This window comes from Gambusia affinis, linkage group LG11 (genome assembly GCF_019740435.1).
Source record: "Gambusia affinis linkage group LG11, SWU_Gaff_1.0, whole genome shotgun sequence".
Taxonomy (NCBI): Eukaryota; Metazoa; Chordata; class Actinopteri; order Cyprinodontiformes; family Poeciliidae; genus Gambusia; species Gambusia affinis.
The window spans coordinates 15,361,339-15,372,134 of record NC_057878.1 but is presented as its reverse complement, the minus strand read 5'-3'; the positions used below and the strand labels follow the sequence as shown (position 1 = coordinate 15,372,134).

Here is a 10,796-nt window from a genome sequence, read left to right as displayed (position 1 = left end):
TGAGCAGTGACGTAAATTGAAGAGATTCTCTTCAAAATAAGTGAATTCTTAATACAACAGAGTATGTCTAAAATAAAGATTTAGAGTAAGTTTTATATACGACATATGCTCAAAACAATAATTCAAATCAAACTCTTTCCGATAAATTATATTGCTCAGGCTAGAATATTGTAAATTCATGGTATGAGGAGCACTAACACCAGTGATGTGATCAAATTGTTAATTGAAAAATAAATATCAATCTTCCACGTTTCAACCTTTCCAAGTTACTTCAAATAAAATTTGTTGTCAGGGTTTAATTATTAAATAGGTTAAATCTTTGTAATTTCTGTGAAGAAAACTTTAAGTGTTTGTTTTCTTAAGCCCTCCCTCTTTAGCTTCTTTAAGAATTTCCAATTCAGTTCTCTGCCAAATGTTCAACCTTCCCTAGTCTGAAACAGTGTCTTATGTTCAAAATATGGTTTTTAGTTACATTTTTTCCAGAATCCCAAAGACACCAGTTTAGCAGTTCAGCTGCTAACATGGCACCAACAATGTGATTTTAAATTTAGTGAAATAAATTTAGTTTTGTGCTTATTTTTCCTGTAGTGAGTGTTACTTTACAACTAAACAGACTTTTAACAAACAGTCATTTTAAATAATTTAATCAAGCCTTCGTCCCAACAGAGCAGCATATATCATATTCTGAGAAACACACAGACACTGAATGTCCCCAACAGTCCAGCAACATGGAGTGTTGCTGCAGAGTTGAACCAATATCTGAAGACTGAACCATCAGCTCCCTCCCTCTACTCTGTTTGCATAGAGGTTTTAATACAAAATATTCTGTTAAATCTTACAGATAAGTGCTTCTAGTGCAACATGTCAACAGTGAACTACAGCTAACACAAATAGCTCTCTATACTGCAGCATATTAACATATTGACAACATCCTCATACAATCTCATTTGAAAGGTGCTGAATCTCGGTTGAAACAGAAAATCCAAATTACTACAATAAAATGTCTAATGTAAATATTTTTATGACAGTTGTAACAGAGTCCTGTTGAATATTTTCATCAAAACAACAACAACAAAAAAGGTGCAGGTTTGCTTTAAAGTTTCTAACTATCCTCAAAAAAAAAAATCTTAAAATCAAACAAAATTGTTCAACAACCCAAAAAGCAGCTAATTTACATCAATGCCTCTTATTTGTTCCTCTTAAGACAAAATATCACCACATTTCAATAAGCACAGCTACAACTTGAAACTACTGGCGCCTTTCTAAAGCGAAAAGAAATTCGACCGAATTGCAGTAAAATGATGCTCTTATTCACAATGCAGCAGCTATACTTTAAAAAAAAACAACATATGACACCAATTCATTATTCAGATGACAGGAGTGAGAGCTTGGAAATTAACCCAGAGCTGGTTGTGCTTAACTCTCCATGTTTCACAGGAAACCAGGTCCTAATCACCACATCTGGAGCCTCCCATACAAAACTAGCAAAATATATGGCACAAAACTTTCCTCCCCTTCTACTTTTTTCTTCTTTCTTTGAACAAATCGCCACCACAGTCATCAACAGGAAGCTTCCTTTTTTTTTTTTTCTTTTAAACACACTGCTGCAAACAAATTCACTCTTTAGGTTCAGAAACTGCGAAACGTGGTCAGGTCTTTGGGCTCCTTGCTGGGGACGCACCAGTCGTCGGCCTCGTGCATCGTCTTGTAGTGCTTCCAGGCCGACTTGTTGTACACCGGGAGCCTCTCGATTGACTCCGTGGACAGTGCCTGGAACGAGACCAAGAGGAAACTCTGCTATTTTCTTTTCCTTCCTCTCGTTCAGCTGAAGAAGCCTTTAAATTCTTGCGCCGAAACTCGGTTACCCGTATGTAGATCACCGCGTCGGTCCCATATCCCTCCAGAGAGTAGAGCTTCAGGTCTCCCTGAAAGTAGCGAGCGTACAGGCGAGAGATGGGCAGGCCGTAGCCGTAGCCAGCCTGTGGAAAAGCTTGAACGTAATTTTTTTGTTGTGTTTTTTTTTTCCCCCCAATATTTCTCAATTAAGGAGATGTTTTCTTTAACCTCACATGGGTGGTTTCTATTCTGACTGAGCAACAAAATCAATAAATCTCTCCAGAACAGTGAAAATAGAGTTAACCCACTAGTTAACAATAGTACACTGACATTATGCTTTATCAACAGAGACCAGCAGCATAAATTCACCTATAGAGTACAGAACAGACTATATGTTTAAAAAAAAAGAATAATAATTTGTTCACATTAATTTAGGCAAGAATGAGAATAGCAACCAGAAGGTGATAATTAAAAGCTCTATTTAAATAATAATGAGAAAGTGAGACCGCATGCATGTGTGTGTGTGTGTGTGTGTGTGTGTGTGTGTGTATGTGTGCGTTTGTTAACACAATGCCAATATAGAAAGACATCAGCAATGATCATGGAGAGGAATTTGCTTCTTCTCATAAATCTGGGAAGTTATTGGAGCTAAATTGGGGCCATAAAGTTTATTTCCAAAAATATTTTATAAACTGAAAAAAAAAAAAATATATATATATATATATATACATATATATATATATATATATATACATATATATATATATATATATATACATATATATATATATATATATATACATATATATAAAACTAAAATAAATTAAAGATTTGAAACTGAAAAACAAAAACTGTTTAAATTTTATTTGTTAAAAAAACAAAATGAAAATTGCGTCCCCTACTTTAGCTCCCATACAGAGTTTTAAGTCTATTTCAGATCTATTTCGGTCTCAAATAGCGAGAGATTTTTCAAAATATTAAAACACAACTGTGTGGCTCAGTTAGAGCAAGTGCACCACATGCAGAGGCTGCAGTTGTCTGGGTTTGATTTCCAGACTCTGGCTTATTGCTACATGCCTTCCACTTCTCTCTTCACCCTGTTCCCAGTCAACTTACTGTTCAATAAAAAGCCAATTGTGCCGAAAACTATTTTTAGCAGCAAAACTGACCAGAGGAGTGGCCCGGGAGTCGTCGATGCTGGGCCGCGGAGCTGTGGAGTACGTGTAGGTGAACAGCCTGTCGATCTTACGCAGAGGCACGCCACCTCCACGGTCGCTCACCTGATCAAAAACACACAGATCAGTCCAAGGAATGTGCAAACCTCAGCTCGAACCTTTGCTTGTGAAGATTAAACCAGACTGGAGTTCAGTGGAAAAACAACGAGAGTTTCCATTTGACCTTGACAGTGAGATCCTCAGAGCCCAGTGCAACCTGTGCATGAATGGGAGGATACTCCATCGCGTCGCCGTATAACTCCATGGTGGCCCGCATGGCGTTCTGCAACGACCATGACAGAAAGCATCGACAACGGTACACCATGATTTAGAAACTGAGAAACAAGAACAAGAGCAAAGAAAGGCTCACCTTAAAAAGCTCAAACACCATGTGGTACAGATGAGACGGAACATAGACAACAGTGACGGGTTTCCCCTCTTCTTTGGCTGACGGGATAAACAAGAAAACTGGCTCAGCTGAAGCCACTCCACTGTTAAATAGGAAGACCATAACTGCTTTCTGAAAAAAAATTACCATTAAATTCCTCCAGAATGAGTTCAGGAGAGTTCATGTAGTAGCGGTCACAAAGGTTTCTAGCATTTCCAAAGGCATCTGCAAGAAAGTGGAGTTTATTTATGTATTTTTTAGAACTGAATCTTTAAAAATAAATAAATAAAAACAATAATAATGTCAACAACAGGTACCTCTGATAACCTCACTGACACCACAGTGTGGATCGATGCTGCCGATCTGGTTGGGGTGTGCAGGATTCACCTTGACCTTCCCACCAAACAGGAGAGCTGCAAACAACAGGCAGAGAGCGAGAGTGAATAACGAGTAGCAGGAGTTCACCACGACGATATAAAAAAACACCAGAGTCAAAAAAATAAAAACACTTCCTGTTCGATTTTAGACAGAAACATGGACTTTTTCCTAAATATGTTCATGTAAATGATATAAATCTACAAATTTCTAAATAATTCACAACAGTTCAGAACAATTTCATTTTTTTACATGTTTAACTGTCACTTCAAAAATGGCTGCAGAAAGTTTACTGAAAAGACTCCTGAAACGTTTTAGCTTTGACCACTGATAACAGCTAAATAATTGAATAAAGAGAACATCTCACTGTGCTGGTTGAGTAGCATCCTGATGGATATCCTGCTCATGTAGAAACGATCCAGAAAATACTGGACGTTCTGGCTGACCACCGGGTCTGTGCCGTACGCCTCCTTGTACTCCACCACCCCCTGAGCCATGGTGGGAATGACATCATTGTGGCGATTTCTGATTTTTATCACAGCGTCTGTGAAACTAAGCAGGGAGAAAACGATTCACAAGTCTAAACTGCAAGAACAGAGTAGCTATTTACAGAGAAACTCACTCATATGTGACTTTCTCATCGTCTGCGTTTTTGTCTTTGAACTCCAAAATATCCTGAAAGCTCTGCATGTACCTGGGAAAGAAAATAAAGCGTTTCTCTGCCGGTTTGGGAGACATGTGAATGAAAAAGATTTTTTTTTTTTTTTTTAGCAAAAAGCAAAACCTGCCTACCAGCTCTGGACCAGCCTGACTGATGGAGTCCTCAGCAGGTTGTCTGGCAACAAGTTGATCTCCTTCATGATGTTGGCCAGCCTCACAGGCAGCTCCTGCCTGAGGAAGGCGAAGGACGTTTTCTCACACGCATTTTCTGAGCCTGTGAGAGAAATTGAGAGATTTCTGTGGGTGTGTAACTTCCCTCATTTAGACCATATTATTATTTAGAACATATTACTCAGAAACTGTGTTTAATTTCGGATAGGACAGAAAAATGCAAAAGTACTGCGTCACTCTCCTTCAACTTTATCATAGAAGTTCGGAATAAAGTACGTTAACGTTTCTGGCTGTATTCAGTTCAATTGGAATTCAACAGGCTGTGTGGCTGTTTCATTTGGTTCCACCAAGCTGTGCAGCTCTTACCGAAGTCCAAAAACTGCTTCATGGACAGCGGGGAAGGAGAAAACCTGGAGTAAAAGTCAATGTTCTTCCCAATGGACACGCTGCTCCTCAGAAACCTCAAAAGCCTCATGATGACACTTTCCTGAACCTGCTGGAGTCAAGAAGAAGAGCGGCGTCCACGGCGAAGACTTCTTGTTACTGCCTCGCCGTTTGGAGGATTATTTACACACGGGAAATCGCAGATGTACAGTTGTTTTAATTATCGGTGGCGTACTTGACTTTTTAATTTTGCTTCAGTGTCCACAGTCCCACATACACTGCTATGTTTCAGCATCGTCCTTTAATTCAGGTGGTCGCAGCTAAATCCGTACAGGCAGATAAATCAACAAGCTAATACAAAGAGCCATTACAAAGCCAAGAGAATTACCTCCCTTTGCGTCTTCGTGTTGCGTTCTTTCTGTAATTGAAAACCGGCGTAAAGTAGCGTCATCTACAGGACTGGAGTGTAGAACAGTTGATTTAAAAAAAATCTAAAAACCCTGGATTATAATCCTTATACTTTTTTCCTTTTTTAAAATGTTTTCATTTATTTATTTTTTTTTTAGATATTTAACTATTAAACTGCTTGTACAGTTTTGTTCACTTGTTTGAATGTTGTTTTTATTCATACTCACCTGAATATTTTTTTTCTGAATGTTTAGGTTATTTTTAATCAGTAGAAAGTATTATTTATTTTATGTTGTAAATTTTTCATATATATATATATATATATATATATATATATATATATATATATATATATATATATATATATATATATATATATATATATATATATATATATATATATATATATATATATATATATATATTACCTTTGTGTGCTCCACCCACCGCTAGTAACAAACATACTGTAATCATGAGGCACAGAACCGAAACACACATCAAGTGTGAGTTCTGGTCTGTGCACAAGCTTTGTTGTTCCAATGCTATTTCCATCTGCAGTTCAAAGCGAAACCAAAACAAAATTAGGAAAAGTTTTCACATCTATCTATCTATTCAGGGATGCTCCGAGCAGGTTTTTTTTGCTGCCGATGCCGATATCGATCACCCATGAGGCCGATCTTTGCCGATCACTGATCTCTGCCGATCACCTGGATTGGCTGTTAATTTTTCGCTTTAAGTATAAATACTGCTATGTGATCTGGCAAAATGGAAAAATAATCTGGCAATAAATTCACCTAATTTATTCATCCATCCATCCATTTTCTGTACACCCTTGTCCCTAGTGGAGGGCTGCACATGTGACCGGTGCACTTCTGCGTTGTGTGCGGTGATCAGACAAACCACAAAACTCCGAATCAGGGTTTGGAGGCGGTCTCCGTTTATTTATCCTGTCAATCGGGAGACATTAGCATTAGCACATAGCATGTGCTCTAGTTCGCCAGCCCGATCTATACAAAATAACAGTATTAACATGCATCAGATGTTATAAAGGCGTAATAGCAACTCAACTGAAAATAGCCATCATTAATACAGGCGGAAAAATAAACATTCGAACAATATAAATGAAAGGAATACAACGAATTATAAAACTTGCCTCTCCCCAGTGGAACAAGTAACAAAAGGGAAGAGGAAATTAATAACTGAGTATATATAATGGTCCTGGAGGACCCCGAACAAAAGAAGAAGAAAGAAGGGCGGAGATGGAGGACCAAACCCCTTATAGCAGACACAGAGGAACACAAGGATAGACAAATATAAGAGGACAAATAAATTAAAGAAAACATTTTGTGGAAACATATAACTAACAATATAAACCCAGTTACACACATGCAAGCTGCGAAATGAGAAGCGGGTGATCGGTAATCAGCGATCATACAATTTTTCATCTAAATCGGCCAATTATGATCGATCGGCACACCTCTACTATCTATCTATCTATCTATCTATCTATCTATCTATCTATCTATCTATCTATCTATCTATCTATCTATCTATCTATCTATCTATCTATCTATCTATCTATCTATCTATCTATCTATCTATCTATCTATCTATCTATCTATCTATCTATCTATCTATCTATCTATCTATCTATCTAGACTTTAGCGACGGAGGATTACACTCTTTACTTTAATCATTCTTTGAAACTGTCAACACTTTTTTATATCTCCCTAGTTTGTTTGCAAGGCTGCGAGTAGAACCAATCAAATTTCAGCTTCAAAATTTTCTAAACTATGATTGGATAGAAAATGTGTCAATCGAGTAGAAACGGGGGTGGGCTTCTTCCGGCAAACAACAGGATGTGATCTCCTAACTGCCGTCATTTCCTCCAGATAGCGTCAGAAATGTCGGTTTGCAGGGCCACGTTTTGAAGAAGGGTATGTTTTTAGCTTTTAGTTGTTGTTGATTATGCGGAAACTATTTTAAAGCACACGAGAGTGAGTTTATTTACCGCCTTGTCCTGAAAAATCTTGCTAACAGACGCAGAGTTTCTTCGGGGCGGTAACTTAAAAACAACTCCCGATCCCGACCCGCCAAAAGCCGCGGAGATTCACCGAGGAAGTGACCATTTTGTCTAGAGAGTGAAACCATGAGTGGTGGATTTAACTTCGGTCAGTCTTCAGGCTTCTTCCCAGCCCAGAAGACCACCGCTGCTGCTGCTCCCACCGCAGGTTTCAATTTAACAAACTCCGCTCCTACAGCCACCGGAGGCGGCTTCAGCTTCGGGGCTCCCACCAGTCAGACCAACACCAACCCCACCGGGTCCTTCAGCTTCGGCAACCCAGCGAAGAGCTCCGCACCCGGCACAGGTTTCTCTTTTGGGACCCCCACCACCACGTTTGGCCTGGGCACGGCCCCTCAAACCACAGCGGCGGCCCCGGGGCTCACTCTAGGCTCCATGTTGGCTCCCTCTACGGGGACTGGGTTCACTCTGGGCGGGGGGTTGTCCTCTCAGACCACCCCTGCGGCTCCTGCAGGTGGAGGCTTCACCTTCGGAGGTGCCGCTCAGGCTCCAGCTGCATCAACAGCTGCACCTGCAGCTACAACAGCAGCAGTAGCAGCAGCAGGCGGCGCTCCGTTTGGAGGCTTCAGCTTCGGGGGGTCCAAAGTCCTGGTGACCACAGCTGCAGCATCTCCTGCTCCATCTGCACCAGCACCAACAGTAGCAGGAGGTGGAGGAGGGTTCAGCTTCGGCACCACTGCCCCCCCCACCTCCGCACCTGCGACAACCCAGAGCGGAGGTGGAGGATTCAGCTTTGGAGTGAAACCATCGTCAACCCCGGCTCCGCCTGCCTACACCCAGGCTGCCTCTGTGGCTCCTTCAGGTCCATCTCTGTTTGCTTCACCCCTCACCACGGCGACAGCAGCCCCTGCAGCAACCACAGGGTTCTTGCTGGGGACAGCTGCGGCATCAATACCGAGCACCGCAACACCGTCAGTTACAGGCGGGGGACTGAACTTCACTCTCAAGCCTCTGGGGTCAGCCGCTACCACGGCTGCTGCCTCCACCACCACAGCTCCAGCCGCCACGACTGGCACCGCTGTCGGTTTCAGCCTGGGAGTCAAACCTCTGGCCAGCACCGCCATGACGGCCTCTACAACAGCCGCAACCCTCACCACTACCGCCGCCGCCGCCACCACTACGAATCCTCCGGTGATGAGCTACGCCCAGCTGGAGAACCTCATAAACAAGTGGAGCCTGGAGCTGGAGGACCAGGAGAGACACTTCCTACAGCAGGCGACGCAGGTGAACGCCTGGGACCGCATGCTGGTGGAGAACGGAGAGAAGATCACGTCCCTGCACAAGGAGCTGGAGAAGGTGAAGCTGGACCAGCGGCGGCTCAACCAGGAGCTGGACTTCATCCTGTCGCAGCAGAAGGAGCTGGAGGACCTGCTCTGCCCGCTGGAGGAGTCGGTGAAGGAGCAGGGCGGCACCATCTACATGCAGAACGCCGACGAGGAGCGAGAGAGGACGTACAAGCTGGCTGAGAACGTGGACGCGCAGCTGAAGAGGATGTCACAGGACTTGAAGGAGATCATTGAACACCTGAACACATCCAGTGGACCGGCAGACACCAGCGATCCGGTGAGATAAGAGACCCTAGAACTGGGCGATTAATGGATTAGGTCAATTCATTTATTTTTTGTTGTTGTTTTTAAAGTTGCAGTATATAACTTTTATAAAAAAAAACATATATAGAAATAGAATGGTGTATGAGAATTAATTTTTTTAAAAATCGAGTTCCTTTGCCTTCTTCCAGTCTTCTAGAAACAAGCAATCAGCCAGGAGGCGGGTCTTAGCGCTGTCAATCCCCTCTACATGTGGCGCTGCTCATCCCCTCTCTCCCCCTTGCTCTCTGCAGCTAGCACAACCTGTCATGAGTGCTGAGGCTCATTAGCAAGGCTAAAATGAATTAGAATCAAAGCTAGTATGGGTGGAAAAATCTGTCATCATTAAACCTGCTCTGAAGATGATTGATTAACCTCTCTGTCTTGTTTGTTCTCCGCAGCTTCAGCAGATTTGTAAAATCCTCAACGCCCACATGGATTCTCTGCAGTGGATCGACCAGAACTCGGTTCTGCTACAGCGGAGGGTGGAGGAAGTGTCCAAACTGTGTGACACGCAGCGCAAGGAGCAGGAGAAAACCTTTCGCTTAAACTTTGACTGAAATAAATAGATCTGAATGCGCATTGACATAATGCTACTTTTTGGGAATTCTCCTTTGCCTCTACATTACTCCTGTTTACCTCTACAGCTTTGTTGGGTTGCAGAAATATGAATAGTTTTGATTCCATAAGCTTTATAAACATGTGAATTCTTCTGTATTTGAGGAAAATGTTTCTAATGTGTTTTGAATTAGTAGATAAATAAAATGGATATTTCTAAAAGTAGGTGTTCTATGCAGACAACTGTCATTTGTTGGCACATTCTTCCCATTTGTTATGCTCAACTTATATTAAAACACACATGCAGTGTAATGTGAAAGGGTTTATTTACATTCCTATTGACATGCACTGATTTGATTCATTCTGGCTGGTAATGATTTAAATTTTTTAAGCTGATTGACCAGTTCTGATTTGGATTATCTGTTCTTATCACATAGGAATTTGTTGGTATTGCCTGTAGCATCAAATCCAGGAGGAAATGGAGCAGTTCTTCCCCGATGAGCATCAAAGCATATCTTTTTGATCTGTATTTGTCAAGCTAAGAGAAATATGCACAATTTGTGCTTGTTGATTCCTATGTCAATAAAAAAATGGTCTAATGAAGTCATGAAAAGATTACATGTTCAAGATTGGACCTGCTGATTCCCCCCCCCACAAAAAAAAAGTTGGCTGATAAATCTGTGCTCTTAACTTTACAAAGCTAGAAGGAGTTGAGTCAATCTTTTTTGTGTATGTTTTCATTTTGAACATTTTAGGGGGTTTAAGATGAGCTGAGGGTGTCGGGTCATGCCGATTAAAGTTTGATTAAACATCAACAAGTCCCTAGCATAAATCTGGTAGCATAATTGACAGTTTTGCTTGGCAGAATCATAACTATTCATTACAAAAGTAATCCTTACTAGCTTATTACTCCAAACCAGTTCTGATCCATCTTTGGGTTTTTTGTCCCATTAATACAGAGCTTACTTAGATAACAACCCAAGAACCACTGAGGTTGCTGCAAACCATAAACTGCAACACATAGGAACAGCAGCATCACAGTCCGCATTGAACAACGAGGGACAACAACAAAAAATTAGGCTTTGCTCCAAACAGCTGAAATTTTCTACTGAATGGATGAGCCAAGTTCCTTC

At 41.3% G+C, this 10,796-nt stretch overlaps 2 protein-coding genes across 2 annotated transcripts; one reads left to right on the top strand and one right to left on the bottom strand.

Annotated features, from left to right (window-relative positions):
* Nucleotides 1-628: 628 nt before the first annotated feature.
* Nucleotides 629-5,448, bottom strand: pdk1 (pyruvate dehydrogenase kinase, isozyme 1). Its single transcript, XM_044131505.1, has 11 exons — nucleotides 5,011-5,448; nucleotides 4,606-4,747; nucleotides 4,436-4,507; nucleotides 4,181-4,365; nucleotides 3,756-3,851; nucleotides 3,586-3,663; nucleotides 3,421-3,497; nucleotides 3,235-3,333; nucleotides 3,006-3,116; nucleotides 1,866-1,979; nucleotides 629-1,770 (listed from the first exon to the last, which is right to left on the bottom strand). Exons 1-11 carry the CDS (start codon nucleotides 5,117-5,119, stop codon nucleotides 1,630-1,632), a joined length of 1,224 nt encoding a protein of 407 aa, XP_043987440.1. The 5' UTR covers nucleotides 5,120-5,448; the 3' UTR covers nucleotides 629-1,629.
* A 1,737-nt stretch (nucleotides 5,449-7,185) lies between these two features.
* Nucleotides 7,186-9,975, top strand: nup62l (nucleoporin 62 like). Its single transcript, XM_044131496.1, has 3 exons — nucleotides 7,186-7,373; nucleotides 7,477-9,082; nucleotides 9,507-9,975. Exons 2-3 carry the CDS (start codon nucleotides 7,586-7,588, stop codon nucleotides 9,663-9,665), a joined length of 1,656 nt encoding a protein of 551 aa, XP_043987431.1. The 5' UTR covers nucleotides 7,186-7,373; nucleotides 7,477-7,585; the 3' UTR covers nucleotides 9,666-9,975.
* Nucleotides 9,976-10,796: the final 821 nt, after the last annotated feature.